Raw genomic sequence first — 19,735 nt, 5'->3', positions numbered from 1 at the left:
TGATGTCCACGCAGGGACGAGCTGGCAGCTGGGAATGCAGGAGGGACGGGGACAGGTGTCAGGGTGTTCTTGGAGCTACTGGCCATTGCCCCAAAGGCTTTTCCTTTCAAAACGCTACAACTCTCACTGTCACTGAAAAATGAAGAGTTGCTATTGGAAAAAAAAAAAGAAAGTACAAGTTTTTGATGCTTTATTGACACATCCCCATGCCGAGGTTGGGGGTGGTAATCACAGAATCATAGAATGGATTGGGTTGGAAGGGACCTTAAAGATCAGCTGGTCCTGACCCCCCTGTTGTGGGCAGGGACACCTTTCCCTCGAGCAGGTTCTGTCAAGCCCCATCCAACCACTCCTTGGCCACTTCCCGGGATGGGGAACCCACAACTTCTCTGGGCAAGCGGTCCCGCTGCCTCACCACTCTCACAGTACAGAATTTCTTCGCGACACCTAACCTAAGCCTACTCCCTGTCAGTTTGAAGGCATCGCTCCTTGTCCCGTCACTCCGTGCCCCCGCAAACAGCCTCTCTAAGGCGTTTCAGGGCCGCAGCCGAGGCGGGCGGAGGGACAATCCCCGACCCCGGCGCCAGCTGTGAGCGGGGGGCGGCGGGAAGCGCCGGGCGGGGCCGGGTGGGGGCTGCCCCGGGCTCTCATAAGGCCGCACCCGCCGCCGCTCCGGGCCCTGCCGTCCTGCGGGGCTCCCGAGCCGCTTCTCGCCGTTCCCTCCCCTCGTCCAGCCCCGTTTCCCGTGGCGAGGCTCCGCCACAGGGGAAGTGACGCCGGCGCCAGGCGAGCTTATATAAAGGGTAGGCGGCAGCGGGCGGAAGCGAGCGGGGCCGAGCGGGCGGGGGGCGGCGGGCAGTGCGAGCGGGGCGGCTGCCGCAGCCCCCCGCGTTCCGGCCTGGCCATGGATTTCCACAACATTCTCGTGATGGCCTCGGAGCAGCAGGGGCTGAACGCGGTGCCGGTGAGCCGGGGGGCGGCTGGCGCTGCCGGGGGCGCGGGGCCGGGGCGCGGTGGCGGTCGGGCCCGGGGAGGGCCCCCGCGGCCGCGGGAGCCCCTCCCGCCTCGGCCCCGGCCGGGCCGGCGCCCGCCGCCGTCTCTGCCGGGCCTTTCGCCTCGCCGGCCGGGGCTGCTCGCTCCTGGGGGCTGGAAAAGGGTCTGTGTGCGGGGAGGGGGCGAGCGGGGCCCCTCTGTCAACAGGTGCCGGCACCCCCGGGCTGGGAGCGGGCAGCCGCGGCTTGCCCTCCTGCTCTGGCCGTGCCGACATCCCTCCCGGGAGCAGAGCCGAGCTGCGGGGGAAGGCAGTGCCCAAAAACTGGCTAAGCCCTTTTGTTCGCTCGCAAAACGCGAGTCTGCCACGTCTCAAGTGCGAGTCGGAGACAAAGTGACAAGTTTCGGGTGAACGGGCTGCGTTGTCTGAGGTCTCGGTGTGCTCCGCGAAGGAATAAGGTGTAACAGCGCTGTGCGGAGGGCTGGCGGAAGGCTTTTGGTATATTGTTAACGTTGTTCTGAGGTCTGTGCTTCGGCAGTTCGTGTTTTAGTTCAAGCTATTAGTAACATGTGGATTCCGTGTGCAATAACCCAGTGACTTGCCTGGATGAAGTCTGGCAGGAGGAAGGGCACGTGGCCTTTTCATACATTCATATCCTGGGTTTCATTCCTCTGGGAGGACCCGAATTATAAGTCTCGAGTGCTTATTTGGATAAGAAACGTTTTCTCCTTGCTAGCCACCAGCGAGGGAGACACTTTTTATGTTTGCTCTTCAACAGAGTGCCAGAGTTCTGTTTCTGTAATTAGTTTGCTTAAACCCAGTGTAAATGAGGGGTAGTTGTTTTTAGCAAAAACTGTGGGAAAACCAGAAGAAAACCCCATACTCTCAATTGCACAGTGTCTTCATTTTGGTGGTGTCAGAACTAGTGAATATCTCAGTGCCTCTGTATCATTAGTAAAACTTTGGTAATGTTCACTGATAATGTGACCAGTTGGTAATATGTACCAACCATATGGTAGATGTGAAATTAATCGGATTCCATTGTGGGTTTAAAACCTTATAAAATCAACTCTTTTCTATTTAGGCACATTTAATTTGTCTCTGACCCTACATAGGAATCTAGTTCATAACATAAATAATAACGAATACAGAAATACTTTAGGATATTTGAATGCCCATTTGATTGCTCTTAAGCTGTTTCACTAAGTTGTTATTGGGTTATTATAATTATTGGTTTAGATGTTTAAAGCTTCTCTTTACATTCTCAGTTTCCCCATGCAGCTTTACTGTGTAAGCCACTACTTTTTTTTTGTCACAAGTTTTAATCCGTGATGATGAATTGATAAAATATCTGCCATCATCTCCATTGTGGCAGTGCTGGTGGAGGAAGGGGATCCTACTTCTTGTGCAATGAATGAGGGTTTAGCTACTCTTTTTAGTAAAGGCAGCATTAGGATTTGTTCACTCCTGGTTAACTCGTGGAGTGGGAGTGCAATTGAATCCATAGTTGAAACAGTTTGGTTTAGCACATTAGTGGTGCAGCTTTTAACTCTGAAGTTGGCCCCAGTCTCTGAGCAAAAGCAGAGCTGCACTTGGCACTGCTTGAAGCTATTTGCAGCTGCTGGGCTTTAAAAGAGAGCCCATGGAGATTTTACAATCACTGGACATCTAAACAACTCCACTGTGTTAAAGCTAGTATATTAAATGTGTTTATATAAGAATATAATTATTTTTAAATACTTTTATTAAAAACACCATATAGAGTAATTACACATTTACTGGTATATAAAATTACCAGGTTTCCGGAAATGTTAGTTCCTGCATTAACAAGCATATCCTCTGAATTTCTGAGAAGTTTGTTTTAAACTTTACAGTGCACCTAACTAAACGTTCTATGCCCTTTGTAATGAAAAATAGTGACATGAACAAGTAGTGTATATTCAAAGTATATATAAATACAAATACACACTATAACAGGTCGTGGTTAGTTCAAAGTGGAAACTACATAAAAACTCTAAGAAATAATATGGCCTTGTATTGTAAAAGAGGGGCCTGGATAAAGCAGATATTACATCATGTCCCTGCAAAAACAAATCTGCTTGTTCATCTCCCTATGGAAATCCAGATTCAAAAGGAACTTTGCTGAAATCAGCCTTTTGGTGCCGTGTTAGTTGCATCAGGTTTTGTTTCTAAATAAAACAGTACATACATGAACTACTGTCTAAGCTATTAATGATGTGCTGCTAATCATCTTCACAGCAGTTGCTGAGTAGAGCCCCAGGTTTTATCATCTAATATTCCACAGGGGTTTCATTGCTGTATTTTCTTACCTGTGTTCATATTAGCAGTTCATCACGTTTTCAGTGTGATCTTGCTCTGACTAGACATGATAACAGTTATGAGATTTAATGTTGACTTTAGAGAGGTTTAAATAGATTGTGTCATTCTTTTTGCTGAAATTGGTATACTGTGTTATGCCACGTGTTTCACACGACATGACAAAGCACTTTCAGATGTTTTTATTGTAGCTGTTCTTTAAAATATGAAATTTTATTGCAGCTTAAAAAAAAAAAAAAGACCCCTGAGGACAGTTGGAACCAAGTCATTCTTTTATTTCACCTTAGTTTCTAATAAACTATTAATGACAGTATAAACCTCTCCTATTGCTCCCGATTCCTTTTAACTGAGGGTTAAACTTTGGTGTACAGGATTTACAGAAATCCGATACAATTTAACCACAAAGAGATGACACAAAACTGAAAGAGCTCTTCATCCACGTCAGCACTTGTGAGGTCTCACTGTAAGTTGGACTGATACAAAGCAGCCCCCAGTGGAGCTGACAGATACAAGTAGCCAGGAGGAATTCAGTATTTGCGAAGTGAAACACTAACAGAATCCCAGAGTTTGTTCAGAGGACCTTGAGTTACAGAGCCTGCCCATCGAATTCTAATCTACAAATTATCGAGCGTTTGCCCGCAGGCAAGAGAAGCCCTGCGTGAGAAATAATGGGAATGGCTGTGAAGTGCAGATTGCTGCTGTAGGACCAGACTCCCATCGATCGATGTGTGTGCATTTATTGTGTGCTTAAAACTGGCCTCAAGACGGGGCTAAAATTATTTGGATTGCATCAGCCTCCACAGAGGGAACTGCAAGATACACAATGTGAAATGTTGGCAGGAGTGAGGAGGGCTTTTGCTCTCAACTTGACTGACCTGATAGTAAAGTTCCAGACTGTCGAGGTTTAAATGCTGACTAGTAAATTTTCCAGCTTTTCCTATTCCTGGTCTTTTTTTTTTTTTGGTCGGTTTTTTGGTTGTTTTTTTTTGTTTTTTTTTGCAAAAGCAGATGAAAATGGGGACCACAATACCACTACAGAAAGGAAAGCATAAAATATGTTCTTTTGAAATCTGCAAATTTTTTTTTTTTCCAGCTAAGGGTTCTGCTTGGGTGTTGTGGCAGCAGTTGCAAAATTGGAAGCAAATAATTTTTGCTTTTTTAGGAATGAAATGTATGAACCTGTTTAATCGGTTTTGGGAAAGAACAATGTGAGCTGATAAGCTGAGCGTTTTATCTTTCTCTTGGTAGGAGTTGTTAGAACCTGAAGTGAAACAAATTTAAACATGCTTGTTACCTACTATTTACTTTGTCACAACCAGAAATTGAAAGCAGCAGTTGTGAAATCACCGTGTGTGTATTCTAAGACAGTCTCACTGCAGAGTCAGCTGCTGGGAACCCCGTGGTGAATCTGTAGCAGAAGCTTTGGAAATACCAGTTCAGGATGAAGGGCAGAGGCCCCTGGGCAGTGAACACAAATGGCCAGTTACAGTGTGGAAAGCTGCCTTTTGAGGGACTGGCATTGCGAGAGGAGTGACACAAACAAGGATGTGTGTGGTGGATGAACCATTCCTGATGTTCTCAGAAAATTATACCCTTGTCTTGGTTTAAAAAGACAGATGTCTGCTAAGGAAGGCAGGAGCCTTTCTTGAAATGGAAAATGTAAACCCCCCTCTGTCTGAATTATTATAATTTTGAAATTAAGGGGCTCTTAGGCAAAGATATGGGAATATAAATAACAATTATTTACTAGGAAAATAAAAATGCAGTAATACAAAAGCCACTGACAGCGTCAGAATACGACCCGACTCCCTGTTGGTCAGGGTGTTGGTAGCAGTCTGATTGAATGGTGGCTGCAGTCCTCCTGCAGTGACAGCTGTGGTTCTGTTGAAGCAATGATCCTACAGAAGGGTGTAGTTTTTCTTTGAAGGTCCAGCGGTGGTGTAGGTGGGCCTGGTCTTCCTTTGGGAATTTAGGGGAAAAGGCTCGCTGGTGTTCCAGTTCTCAGATTTTTATCTAGGTGGGCATGCTTGGTTCCTCCCCCTGGGCGGAACATCTCACAGTGAGATGATGTAATTTTATCAGTCGTGCAGTGAGACTCAGTGGCCCATTTACAGCCGATATCTCCCTGGATGGAGGATGGGTCGTGGAAGAGATAAAGAGCACTGCCCCACCTGGCTTTAACAGGTGGCCCGTTAACAGAGGATACCCCCCCATCCCGAGTTACTAGGGATGGGTCATGGAAGAGATAAAGAGCACTGCTCCACCTGGTTTCAACAGATGGTGATAAAGTACATAGTTCTGGTTACATCTTGCATTGCAACTTAAGACAACCCTGAAGAACATTTGGGGGGAAATGGGGACTTCCCATTGGAGAAGATTTGCCAAGATGTCTTGGCAAATAAGGAAGAAATGATCTGTGAAGAACAGGCAAAGTGTTGTAACATGCTAGTGAAAAACAAGCAAATAAAAGAATCGCCCCAGCCTGTGAGAGGCTCTGCAAGTTGCCTGCAGTGGATAACACAAGTGGAATTGTCTTTGCACTGCATGTGCAAACCCATTGCAGTAACTGAGCTGCTCAGGTGCTCTAGTTGAGAATTGGGTTTGGCAGAATTGATCACTTGCATTGATCTTGCATTGCCACCTGTGTAAATATTGACCATTGTTAAAGGCAATACTACTACTGCTACTTCTGGCCAGCGCTGGTTGGTTTTGGCCCCTTGGGGCTTCATTTGGGTGCCAAAAAGTCTGCAATTATTTTATAAATTCTGTTTTGAAGTGCAAGATTTGGTACTTGAATGCTGGCATCAAAGTAGCTACAGCTCTTATCAGATCATGTGCCACGTTTTGAAGGAAGTCAGTGACTTCAGAGCAAATAGTCACTGTTTACAGCTCAAAGAGTGCAGTGTTCTGGGAACAGCATGACCTGCTCTTTCCTAAAGGCTAAACGTTTCTATTCCTCTGTTGATTTAACCAACTTAGCAATAGTTATTAAAAGCCAGAATAGTGCAGCTCTGTTTGGATAGTATAGTGACGTGTGCTGGCTTATTTGGCCTGCTTTACCTGCCGTCTGATGCATATTCATTTGCACTGCATATAAAACACTTTATTAGTGTTTGCAGAACAAGTATGGTTCAGTGCTTTTAGAAAGGCTACAGTTCAGCAGGTTATTTTATGCTGTTACTGAATGAAAATGAGCAAGACTTGTATCAGCAATAGTACAGAAAATGGATATTCATTTATGAATTGTATTGCTGTATTTTCAGTTGTTAGTTTAATATTAAGAAATGCTACTGATTGGAAATTTTAATTTAAATTTTGCATGATTTGTCATGTTAACAGCAGTCAGAAACAAGCTTGTCTGTCCAGCTACTTTACAAACCTGCTCCTGGATAGGGCTGTTGGTCACAGCGCAACAAAACAAAAGCCTGAAAACTGCTTCCCCATCACTTTAATTCTTTATAAGGTTTCCCAACAGAATAGATCAATCTACATTTGTCTCTGCTGTTTAGCAGTTTCCAAAGGTGCTCCTTAGGCACAAAATCATTTAGGCTGGACAAGATGCTTGAGTACTACAGAGTTTTTAAAGCGGAGTTTTCAGGACTGAGGGCACAGTTGAAATGGAATCATCAAATGAAACTTTGCCAAATTAGGTTACCAATGGTAAAACATGACATGTTTAACTTTGTAAGATAATTTACAGAGACATCATTATACTAAGATGAGTATACTACAAAGTACTGCAAATAATTTCTAAGGTAGTAATTTACTTCAACCTGGTTCTGACAGGATTTTGACTGATAATGTGTGGATTACTTTGCCTCTCTGTCTGTCTGTTCCAGTTCAAATGGAGTAAACCAGATTTCTTTGGGACACAGAGCCATGGGCCACATTTGAGCAAAAGCTGAGAGGCAGTGCTGCATGGCAGTTCAGGTTTCCTGAGCAGTCAAGTCCTGGAATGCTTTTGGTGCAAACAGGTTGTGGCAAACTTCCTTGCAGAGAGGTGAAGCTCAGTAAATGAGCTTGCTGTAGTAGGTCTTTAATGTGATGAGGTGACACGGCAGGTTTTAATATGCAATGTATGTGCATGGTGCACCTTAGTAATTGTGCTCTGGTCATTTCAGAAACTGCTTGAGGAGACTACAAGTGGCTGGTATTGTAGCTGCCCTTCTTGGAGCCAGTTTGGGATGCAGCTTAGAAATGAGCCTCCAAACCTTGCTTCTTAGTGCATGTATATTCAAGCTAATTTATGGGTTTGCATGATAGTAATTAAAGTAATCCAAGGTCTATTAGTGTGCTGCTGATCAATGAATCAGAAATCAGAATGAAGGCTTCCATTGTGTGATATTGATGTTTATAGGGAGTTAGGCTGCCTGCCTGATTATTGCTTCTAAAACATTTGGATGTAGGTTTCCTTACCTGATATTTTGTTTTGATTATTTTAGTTAAGTTTCATAAGGCTTTATGGGGACAGAAAGATATTTATAGAAATGCTGACTTGTGTGACTCTTTAGTAATACTTTTTTTATTTGGGTCTTTTTTCACATCTCTTTCATTTGGTGAGAATCTTAATGTCTCATGTGGGAGGTCTTGGTTTAGATTTTAATCTGTTGGCTTACTTTTGAAATAAACAAAAAACCCCACCCTCTCAAACCTCAGTTTTAGATTGAGGTTTCTTTTATTCTTAAATGTATTCTGCTTTCCTTCTGCTTCTGAGTTTAACTGCCTTCTATTGTATTTATCTTTACAACTGTCTCTCTCATTGCTTTGTTTTTTCTTCTGTATTTTGTTTGTGGGAAGAAGTTAAAAAAAATTCTCTATTTTTCTCATTTCAGGCACAACCTGGTACATTTGTGAAAGACAGTGTCTGAGCAGGTGCAGCACACTAGTGCAAATGGTTGTTATAGAACCCAGTAAGAGGCACCTGGGCACTTAACATTGATTTAAGTAACCTTTATTGGATATAAGAGAAGCAAAAAAGGGGTAGCATGGATAACTTTACATCTGTTCAGTTGCTTGAACCCCAGGCTGAGCAGCACTGGACAGACTTTTAAGCATGGCAAGCTGTGCAAATCCTGCCTGTGGTGCATGTAATCAGTGCTGTAGTCTTTAGAGCTTTTGCAGGATGTCCTGGGAAGTTAATAGCACAGTTTATCATTTGCTCTGCCAAGGGAAAGGATGTTATATGAAAACATGCAGCTTCACCTCCGGATATAATGAGATAGAGAATCATAGACTAGGAACAAATAATGGTGATCTAGTCCAACTCCCCTGCAATGGGCAGGGACATGTTTAAACAGATCAGGTCACCCAGAGCCCTGTCCCACCTGACCTTGAATGTTTCCAGGGATGGGGGGGGTCTACAGCCTCTGCTGGCAATCTGAGCCAGTGTTTCACCGTTCCCCTCAAACAACTTCTACTCAGAATCTGCCCTCTTTTAGTTTAAAACCAATAACCCCTGTCCTGTTGTTACTGTCTCTGCTAAAAACTGTCCCCATCTTTCTTATAAGCTCCCTTTCAGTACTGAAAGGCTGCAACGAGATCTCCCTGGAGCCTTCTCTTCTCCTGGCAAATTACACCATGTGCAAGTGCTGTAATTGCCAGGTGCCAGGTGGGGGCTGTGTATTCTCTCACAGTTAGTGCTGAGGTCACACTGATCGCAGGTGATAAGTAGAGTTTCAGGTCAGCTGGTGTGTGGGTCACTAACTCCTTGATGGACAGCAGTATTGTGTTTAAGATCACTGCCAGCAGGAACTAAAATCAGTATTGTTGGTTTTACGTCAGCCTATTTATTATGCTGGTGAAGTCCATTCCAGCTTTTGGAGTAATGCAATTTTTTGAGTTGATTTATATATTTTTGCTGAATTAGGTAACCTGAAACTGAAATGAGTGTCTACAAGCAAGCTAAAAATGGAGCTGTAAACCTGCAGCCTGAAATTGAATTGACTCTGGCAGCTGGGGCTGTAGTTTGCTTTTGGTTCCTCTTGGTCAAAGACTAAGGCTGAACTGAAACACTTTTATTCCATTACTAAGGCAGCCATTGCATTTGTTATTAGTCCAGTTCATTTCACTCATTTAGTTTCCCTACCTGTCTTCTGGTTTCTTGTTCATTCCTTCCAAAAGCTGAGTGAGCCCTGTTGTGGATGTATCCACATATTGTGGATGTATCCATGTGAATGTATCTCACTCAAAAGATAGGCAGCAATGTGTTTTGAGAGAAAATAATGATTTGACAATTGACTGGAATTTAACAAAGTTCAACAGGGGTTTGACAAGGTTTTATAAGTTTAATGCATTTTATTATTTAATTAATGGAAGAAACATACACAAAAGAAGGTTGAATTCAAATTCATTCATTTATGAGCTCATTTAGAATAATTCTCAGGGACTGGCAATGCAAAGAGCAAGAAGCACAGTCCTGTTGAGACACAAGGTTCTGAGTGGACTCCTTGTTTTCTAAACTCAGTTTGTAGTGGCTGGATCCATTCTTAGTCTCAGGTTTGGTCAATGGTACCTATCTAATGGAAATTATCCATACAGTGTTGGTAATAATATGGGGTGGATGGATTAGTAATGTTTCATAATACTAATGCAACTTCCTCTGCCACCTACTGAGGATCTGCCATGAGTAAGGAATCTTTCCACCTTGGGTAAGGAAGGATCTCTTAGTTTCAGGTAAGGAATGTCGAACCCTGAGAGGCATCCCTGCTCAAGGGGTCACCTGGCATCCAGTTAAGCTGCAGTTCAGGCAGAGCTCAAATCAGGCTCATCCTGATGGCAATATTTATAGGGTGAAGTAGTTGGCTGCTGGCCAATGGTATAGACAAGACAATTGTCCTTATCTTAGTGCTGATATCTTGTTCTGGACTTTGGTTATCTTGCTCTTCTGATGGTTATGAAGGAAAAAAAAAATCAAGACACATCTACTCCCCTGGACCAGGCACTTTCTAGCTTGCAAGTTTCTCCCAAAGACTTGGGGCTGGTTGCTCAGCCTGAAAGCACTGCTGTGAGTCAAATGTATCCAGCACAACCCTCAGTTTCATTGGGAATTCATTGTTTATTCTGTACCATCTCTGAACTTAAGTACAGGACTGTTATGCAACTCCTCAGTTTTAAAGACTGCTTTTTTTACATTTCTTAACTCTTCTAACATATTTGTTTGTTCTTTGCAGAAAAGGTACAGTTTGGCTGTTGGTCCTCCCAAAAAAGTTCCCAAAGTCAAGGGTGTAGAGTCTGCAGCAGTGCAAGCATTTCTCAGACGGCAGGAAGAAGAAAAGAGAAAAAAAGGTAAAAGTACAAAATATCTCCTATGGGTGACTTTAATTTATTCTTTGCTATCTGTCACACTTATTCAAATTTCTTGCAAATACAGTTGCACATCTGTTTCAGGAATTTATGCATAGAGAGACGGTGCTGAGAGAAAGCTATTACTAAGTAAGGGCTCGGGGCATTTGCTTGCTTTCCTAAGGGGTTAAAACATTATTCAGCTACATTAGGATTTATGGCTGGAGATTGAGAAAGCAGTTAAGGTGAAGAGCAAAAAACTATCTCAACTTTTGTTAGCTTAACTTTGAAAAGTTCATCTGTGTGAAAAAAGGAAAAAGTTACCATTGTTCTGTCTTAAATTCACTATATTGAAACACTAAATTTAAAGAGTCTGAACCTGATTTCTCCACTTTTATACTTCCTTTAAATAGTCTGTGCAATAAACTAGTACTGCATTGCTTCTGATGTTAATGTTTTGCTAAAGTAACCAAATCTGATGGACTGGATGGCCCAGGTTATTCCTCCTCTCCTGGGCCAGTCATAACTATTCCTTAATCCTGCTGCCAGGTCCAGAAACAAGACTAAGCACAAATTCCACATGGGGCATGCTGGTACACTTTGTGCTGTCACAGCCCTTGACAATAAAATGACACAGACAATGGATAGTACCTTTATAGGCGCCCAAAATATGAGTAGCCTGATCAGTTTTCTAGGAATTTTTACATTTTCTGAATCTTTTTGGTATTTAGCCCCTACTCCTTGGTCTGTCCAGTATTTGGTATTTAGATGTCTCCTTCACCAGCTAGTTCATTCTGACTCTTGTCAGCAGGTCACAGGCACAAGACAGAGAGCATACTTATGCAGAAAACAGCTAAGCCAGAACAGTAAGGATATAGGACAGACTGTGGAGATAGGGCACAGGGCTCTATCAGACTTGTGTAATGACCATCTGCTTGTTTATCTCTGTTCAGCTGCTTCTGTGTCTCCCTTACATCCCTCTACACACACACATTTTGGGTATTTTCCAGTTATTATCCCCCCCAATACTCTTACTCTCTCCCATTCCTCAACTTCCCTTAAACATTTAATTGTAAGTTCTGTATAGTCTCAAGATTCTCTTGCTCAGTCTCAGAACTCCCTCCACTACACAGAGATCCCATAACTTCTGAACGTCCTTATACAGAGGTTCTCCACAATTTTCATAGCATCCTGGAAAGCTGCTTCCCTCAGAAAGCTGTAGTGGGTTTTGTTAGAGCAGCATTCACTCAATTGCTTGCCTTTGTTGCAGCGGCTGACACAGGACGGTCAGCCTGTCCTGTTGGCAGACCTGGGGCCACTTTCTTGTCTATTTTGAATAGCTATTACCCAGATATCACTGAGTTACTGTCCTAAGAAAATATTGACATAAAATGTAGTGCTTTTTGCATAACTTTCTCCTGGTTTTCTTGCAGCGCTGGAAGAAAGAAGGAAGAAAGAGCAGCTCTTGGCGAGGCGCATTGAACTGAAACATGACAGAAAGGCAAGAGCTATGGCCTCACGAACAAAGGATAATTTTTATGGTTATAATGGTGTTCCTGTTGAAGAGAAGCCTAAAAAGAGGAGGGCTTGTGAGAATGTTGCTCAGGCCCCAGAGGCTGAGTATGCAACAGAAGATGAAACTGAGCAACTTGAATACAGTCAGACGGATTCTGAGCATGAGCAAGAGGAATATGAAGAGAAACCATCCAAAGCTGCAGTGAAACCAAAGGCACCTCCCAAAAGTGCACCAGCACCTCTGAACTTTGCAGAGCTCTTGAGGCTTGCTGAAAAGAAACAATATGAACCGGTGGAAATAAAACAAGTGAAAAAGGTAGAAGAGAGACCCAGAACAGCAGAAGAATTGAGAGAGAGGGAGTTTTTGGGACGCAAAAACAAAAAAGTAGAAATGCATAAGAAAAGTGAGAAGGAGATTAAGCCTACAGGGATATCCAGTTCTTCAAAAAAACTGTCTTCTCAAAAAGCCTCTGTAAACACAAAACTTAATAAAACCTCTGTAGATAAACATTCCACATCGAAAAGCAGTCTGTCGCTTTCTATGGGTAGTATTGATAAGAAATCCAAAGCACCAGCATTGACTGAAAAACACCCACGGTCATCATCTTCTTCCAGACTTAATCAAATGGAAAAAACCTCACAAAATGGTTCTTTAAAAAGCTCTACTGGTAGCAGTCATAATAAATTACCTGTCAATGGTATTAGAAAGTCTGGCTCAAGCTCTCAAGTGCCACCCTCAAAACCCACGCCCAATGGGGCTCAGAGAATGCCATCTGTGAAAGAATCCAGCCTGAAAAAGTCTGCCCATGCAAAACCAGGAAAACCTGCAGCTCTTCAACATGGAATCAACTCCAATGCAAAACGATCCGGCAGCAGCTTAGGAAAAGGAGGACCTGGACATCCCGGTGGTGGTTCAGGCGCAGGACCGGGACGATCAAGCAGCAGTTCTGGCGTGGGACCGGGAAGGCCAGGAAGTGGTTTAAGCTCAGGACCTGGGCAACTGGGCAGCAGCTCAGCCACAGGACCTGGGAGGCCTGGCAGCAGCTCAAGCACAGGACCTGGGCGACCGGGAGGTGGCTCAGGCGTGGGGCCAGGAAGGCCGACGGGCAGCTCGAGCACAGGACCTGGGCGACCAGGCAGCAGCTCAGGCGTGGGACTTAAGAGACCGGGCGGCACCTTGGGCACTGGTCCCGGAAGGCCGGGCAGCAGCACAAACATAGGACCAGGGCGATCAGGCAGCAGCCTGGGAACAGGTCCAGGAAGGCCAGGAATCAGCCCAAGCACAGGAGCCAAGCAACCAGGCAGCAGCTTGGGCGCTGGCCCAGGGAGGCCGGGCATCAGCACAAGCGCAGGATCCGTGCGACCAGGCAGCGGCCCGGGTGTGGCTGTGAAACCCAAGTGTACTGTCGTGTCAGAAACCATTTCTTCTAAAAACCTCGTCACAAGACCTAGCAATGGAAAGATGAATGGAATGAGACCTTTTCCAGGGCATAGACCTGTGCTTCATCCACATGGTATGCATTTATAAAGCAAAGCATTTTTTCACTGCTGTGGTTTAACTCCAATAGGCAACTAAGTACTGTGCAGCTGCTTGCATGCCCTGTCCCCCAGTGGGGATAAGAATTGGAAAAAGCCCAAGTGAAACTCAGATAAGAACAGTTTAATAATTGAAACAAAATTAAATATAGCAGCTTTTAATTTATTTTACTTATTTTTACCTATGCTTGTAATTTTTGAAGTACAGGTGGTGTGAAGTATCACATGAAGGAAAACTAAAGCAGCCTGTGATGGATACTGGTATATGAATGCTGTTAGAAGGAAAAGAATTGAAGGATTTGCTTCCAGCATTGCTTAATAGTTGGTCTATAAAACTTTGTGTCTTAAATAACAGATGCTTAAAGGGCTAGATGAAAAATCACTCACGGGTTTTCCATGTCAGTGTTTTGGCAGATTTATCTTATCAGTGACAAGCTGTTCTAAAAATTTATTTCTGATCAGGAGCAAGCCATGTGGAGTGTAGTGAATAAGTGCCTGGAAAGCCCTGAGCAAAGAACAGATATCTGCTTTCCTCAAGATGCCATTGCTGATCCTGATAGGTAATCTCCTCTAGCACAACTCAGGAAGTATTTTCTCTTGCTGAATTTCTAAGAAATGCTGGTTAACTTGAGGCAGAAGTTTTCCACTGTGAAGCCCAGAAAATAGCTATGCCCAAGGTATAGTAAGGAGGAGTACTGCTAAATTAAAATTACGTTCATGTTATTAGTTAATGATTTTATTCTCTCCTGTCATTTAGGTCTTGGAAGACCACCTATTAGTTACAAGAGACAAATAGAAGATGATGATGATGATGATGAATATGACTCTGAAATGGATGATTTCATTGAAGATGAAGGGGAACCTCAAGAAGAAATATCAAAACATATTCGGGAAATATTTGGCTATGACCGGAAAAGGTAAGAGAAGTAACAATTTTAAGATACTGCAGAGCAAGCAGTAGAACAAGTAATTATTCTTCCTAGGAAGGGATATTAATTCATTGCCTATTTTTTAATGTGCTACAAACTGTTATTTAATTTTCAGGTACAAAGATGAAAGTGATTATGCCTTACGTTATATGGAGAGCAGCTGGAGAGAGCAACAGAAAGAAGAAGCTAGAAGGTATGCATGGATTTGAACTTGGATACAAATTGCCAAGTTTGTTTGTTGCTGAAGTCATAGGGCTAAGCTAGCAAATATCCACTCTGCTTTTAACAGCAAGCCTTACAATTTTTTATAAGAAAGCTTAAGTGCACACAGCCAGTGGTGGATACACTAAATAAGTTATGTCCTTATCTATCACAAACCTTGCTTGTTAAGAACTAATAAAAAACTTGAAAAATTTAAAAAATATTTTAAAAATTATACATTTCACTTGAAATTCCGAATGCCTTAATTGGTCCCAAGCATTACAATATTCTGCTAGTTTGAGGTCTGGAAATTTTGTTTTTATCTATACATGTGTGTGTCTGTTTCTATAGAAGTATAAAAAGTGTGCTGACAAGCTTGTATAGTCACTGATTTAAATTATGAAGATGATATTTCCATGTTGGTTTTGGCCTTTGGGCCTGCAGAATTCTTATGAGATAAGCTGATTCTTTGTTTTTAAATGAGTGATGAGACAAGTTTTGTGAAAGCTATAAGGGTTTCCTATAGAAAATGCAAATATTGGAATGCATGGAGTCACCAAATTCTTTGGTTCTGTATGGTTATTCAGAAGGTGCCTTGAACATTAGAAACTTGCATCTTTGAAGTTATAGTCAGTGTCCTTATTCCTCCTGGCTCCTGAGGAATATCTGCAGCCCATAGAACACTGTAGTCTGTTAAGTGGAGTTAGGAGAAATAAAGGGCATTTTAAAGTGATGTTGCTGTTAACCAAACTGTTGTCATCCTAGAGTGAGGTTTTGCGGAGCTGAATTCCTGACTCACTTTTAACTACACATGTTGCATAAAGGAAGTGGAGATAAGAAACTTGAGTTAAATTCAATTTTACTTTTTCCATGGATGTGTTTCAGTAGCTGCTCTTTGGGTGAAAAAAAGACCTTATGTGATTAAATTTTTTAATTTTTAAAATGCAATCTTTATTTTTGACAGAAGTTTTAAATATCTTTTTCTCTTGAAATACTTGATTCTGATCTTATGATTTAAAAAATATCTTGATTTCTTAAAGCTGCATTCATTCTTGAATTAAAGAAGAGGTGATATGAAATTATTCTTCAAATCAGCTGTAGTACTTTTAGCATTGCTTTTTGGGCATGTAGAAGTAAAATGTCAAGTGTTCTGAATAGCAGTGTAAAGGATTTAATCTTGTTTGGCAGCTTGAGACTTGGTGTTCAGGAAGACTTGGAAGAGCTGAGACGGGAAGAAGAAGAACTGAAACGCAAGAGACAGTCTAAGAAGCTGAGGACACGTTAACTGACTTATGGTGTTGACTTTGTTCATGTTTCTGCTCCCCTCTGCCTCCATACATCTCTTATTCTACTTCAGTTTCCATTTGCTTGTTAGTGGGCAAAAGAATATTTAAAGGGATTAAAATACTGAAAAGCAAGGCTTTAGCTTGACCTAAATAAGATATTTATTTTTAATACTTGCCAGGGTTGTTTTTTATGAAGAAATTAATGCACTAATGCATATTAAATGGAATAAAATTAATAGATGTTTTCATTGAATAAACCAGTTCAAGATGCCAGCAGAAATATTGACTAGCTATGCACTGACTTGGAACTGTTGTGGGCCACATACCAGTAAACCAATTTTGCATTCACTTGAAAGAAAGGAATAGCATTCTTGTTCCCTGATACTTCTTGAGACTTGGAGAGATTGCTCTATATCCTGCCCTGTCTCCCAACCTGAGCCTCAAAGTGTTAAAATGTCATCTTCTGCACAGCAGTAGCTTGGGTGTAAATTCAGCCACAGGTGTTTAAGGCAATAAAGTGCTGCAGATCTTTAGATTTGAGGATCCATAAAAATAATTTGAACCCCTTTATTTCTAAACAGAAAAGTGCATGTCATTTGCCAACCATGCAGTGATGGATATGGCCAAAAGATTGTTGGCTTTTGCTGTGTCTGGAATTCCAGTGCCAGTCTAATTTAGTATGATAAACACACACCCTGAAAACAAATTTCTAGTGTTTGTATGTAACCTGTGCTTTTGGGCTCAAGCATATACCTGGGAATTCTTCTCCTGCCCTGTAAATTTTCAGATTTGTTTAACAGCTTCTGCTGCTTTACAAACTGTGTTTTTTCTTGCATTAAACATCTGATGGTTAAATTATTTAAAATGTGAAGCAGTCATTTATCTTATTAGTTTAACTGTTCAGAAAGAATATCAGAATTAAGTTCTGTTAGAATGCACTTACAGCTTTTCAGTATTAACATCATGTTAACTAGTTGTGATTGATTTCAGCAAGCCAAAAACCTAAAATAATATGTATAGCAGGAGACTTAGTTCAGTTACTTACCTTAATGCCCATATTTGCACATTATTTCTAACTATGCATTTAAAGACTGTTTGTTTCAGTAACTGAATTCGTTTACAATCAGCACAGGGTTCATGTAAGTCGACAGGAGTTGCACTGAGACCTGAAGGTCACATCTGGTGTTGCATCTACTTGGGTTTCCCCAAGTTGCCCTTCAAAGCTCACCAGTGTCACTACTCAGCTTTGCCTCGAGCTCCAGGACTCCATTGGTAGCATCTGCCTTCAGCTGCTTCAGGCCATTATGTTTTAATGCTAGAAATAGGTTGAGAAGTAGTAAGAGGGCTTTGGGCATTGGTTGGGGCGGGGGAAAAGGAAAAATTACCTTGTGGAGAAACAACAAAGGAACCTTTCCTCTTGGGGCTATTCTAAACAGTGCTGCTTCTAGGAAGCAGTTCAGATAGCAGCCTGTAAGGAACAGTCTTGGAAGCTGCTGAAGTTTAAACATCTGATTCTTAATGTAAGAAAAAACAGGTTTGCCTTTTTAAGATGTTTTCTGTCAGTGGTGTACCATTTCACTGCCTCAGCAAAATACTGATGTAAGTTACTGGTATAGATTCTCTAGACTATCTCAGTATTGGCAAACATGGAGCCCAGGTGAGGATACCATTGTTGCTCCAACTTTCTCTATTAACTAACAAAAACTGTTTCTCAGTGTATGCACTTGAGACCATGCAAGATAGTGTAGCCTCACTGTCTACAAGTGTGTTGTATTCTCTGCTGCGTTGGGACCATCTCAGATTTCCTGTCGGAGATTTCCTGGTTTCTAGAATTACCCATTCAGGACAATGGACTTTGGGACCATGAACAAGTGCTGGGTTTGTACTTTTTTTATTCTTTTTAGCTGGAGAAAGACTTGAGGTCCATCAGCCCAGACAGCTATATCATCTGTGAGCAACTTCCTTCCTGGCTGGGGAGAAAAAAGTCTCTTATGAAGCAAAAGAAATATATTAAGTTGAAACTGGTTCAGTTGGGAAAGAAATCTGCATTTCAGACAAATACAGGTTAAGTAAAACCTGATTATTTCACCACTTTCTGATTATTAACCATGCAAGATCAGTTAAACTTCTTAATCTGTAAAGCACTTTGTCATTTAGATGGTGACTGGAATGTACTCTGCTAGCCTCCCTAAGACGCTGTATAACTTTCTTCACACAGTGATCATTGCTTAAGTTTTGTCTATTTCATATGAAAAAATATTCAAGGACATATTTGTAATTTTACAGTCAAGAAGTACTTTCTCATAATTGGCATGGGATGCTGATGGGTTTCCTATTTTGTACAAATGTTTGGCTTTTAATGTGCTTGCATATTTGTTGCATATTTGTATGTCGGCTAGGAAGGAACTAAACTAGTTTTTTAATTCCTGACCTTGTATCCAAAAACCTGTTTACTGTTTGCCAGATTAATAGTATTCATGTAATGACAGTATTTTGGTACTTCCAAAGTGCATCTGAATTTGAGGTGAAGAAAAACTGGAAGAATGCTTACATTGGTTTATCAGGATTGGATGTTCAGCTAATGATTTAATTGTATTTAAGGAAATTCTGGTTTGGTTTTAGATTTTTAATTCACTGTTTGACAATGTGCCTTTTTACTAAATTTTGTCAAAAAATAATGAATGTAGGAGGATAAAAAGGTTGGTTTCTGCTATCTCAGATTCTATATCCTTAAACTTGAGAGTGTGAAATGACGTACTTTTCATAAAACCCTTCCAGGTCTGGCTTTGATTGCACAATTAAGGTAGCTACTTCTTTACTGCTAATGCTAAATCAAATGAAGGGCACTTTCTATTGATGATGACTACTTTTTGAAAATGTCTTGTATTTACACTTGAGCTGTATTTCACTTTACAGCGATGTCTTTTGGAGGCCAGGGTTTTGCATATCACAGGAAGCCTTAGTGTGCAACTCTGTGCTGTGCTTTAAAATAAAAATCTTTCAAGAAGTATATGATATCTCTATGGAAATCTGGATTTATTTTTGTGTAAAGCCCAAAATATTGTCCAGGAAAACTAATTTTCTAATTTTTTTTTTGCATTTTGTAACATAATCTAGTAGCTGATACATATTTCTAGATATAGCATATTTCTGGAGACCAAAACATGTCAGAAAATAAATATATGGAGAGACTGGTGTTTAAATTGTGATGAATGTACTTCTATTTATTTTGGTGAGTGGGTATGACGCAATATTAAAGTGTTAGTGTGTAAATAAGGGTGCTTCTAGTTTTAGCCAATGATTTTTTTTCTTTTGGGGATATCATGTGTGCACAGTGTCTTTTTACACAATGTGACAAAAATCAGGTGAAAAACTCGTACATAGCTTACCTGCTCTCTGGTGCTGTCAAGGAAGTGTATACTTGAGCACACACCAAATGCATATAAATTTTGCAGAGTATGTATACAATAAATTACAGGCATTAAACATTTTACTGTTATTTCTCATTGGTTTACTTTTATGGAAGATTTATCAGAATTACTTTCTGCTGTTTTCTCTGAGCTCTCACATAGAGCAGTGTCAGTCTGAATGTTCTCTGAGAATGGTTCTCATGCAGCCAGCAAGAAGGTATGAAAAATGGGATGGAGTCACTTAACCCT

General features: G+C 41.6%; 1 protein-coding gene across 2 annotated transcripts; it reads left to right on the top strand.

Moving 5' to 3' along the window:
* Positions 1–806: 806 nt before the first annotated feature.
* On the top strand, positions 807–19,086 carry SPTY2D1 (SPT2 chromatin protein domain containing 1). 2 transcript variants are annotated; one of them, XM_038138785.1, is made up of 6 exons: positions 807–964; positions 10,498–10,612; positions 12,043–13,638; positions 14,418–14,577; positions 14,705–14,782; positions 15,979–19,086. In XM_038138785.1, the coding sequence occupies exons 1-6, from the start codon at positions 905–907 to the stop codon at positions 16,073–16,075; spliced, it is 2,106 nt and encodes a 701-aa protein (XP_037994713.1). In that variant the 5' UTR covers positions 807–904; the 3' UTR covers positions 16,076–19,086. The 2 variants fall into 2 exon arrangements, with proteins under 2 accessions (XP_037994713.1, XP_037994714.1); XM_038138786.1 differs by lacking the exon at positions 807–964 and having other exon boundaries at positions 10,498–10,611; positions 12,041–13,638.
* The last annotated feature ends 649 nt before the right edge of the window (positions 19,087–19,735 follow it).

The sequence above is a fragment of the Motacilla alba genome, chromosome 5 (genome assembly GCF_015832195.1).
Source record: "Motacilla alba alba isolate MOTALB_02 chromosome 5, Motacilla_alba_V1.0_pri, whole genome shotgun sequence".
Taxonomy (NCBI): domain Eukaryota; kingdom Metazoa; phylum Chordata; class Aves; order Passeriformes; family Motacillidae; genus Motacilla; species Motacilla alba.
The sequence above is the reverse complement of the archived record's forward strand: the minus strand, read 5'-3'. Positions and strand labels throughout refer to the sequence as shown.

Coding starts and splice junctions, on each gene's coding strand:
- SPTY2D1 (XM_038138785.1), top strand. CDS start 905: ATGGATTTCCACAACATTCTCGTGATGGCCTCGGAGCAGCAGGGGCTG. Junction 965..10,497: donor AGGGGCTGAACGCGGTGCCG/GTGAGCCGGGGG, acceptor TGTTCTTTGCAG/AAAAGGTACAGTTTGGCTGT. Junction 14,578..14,704: donor TTTGGCTATGACCGGAAAAG/GTAAGAGAAGTA, acceptor TTTAATTTTCAG/GTACAAAGATGAAAGTGATT.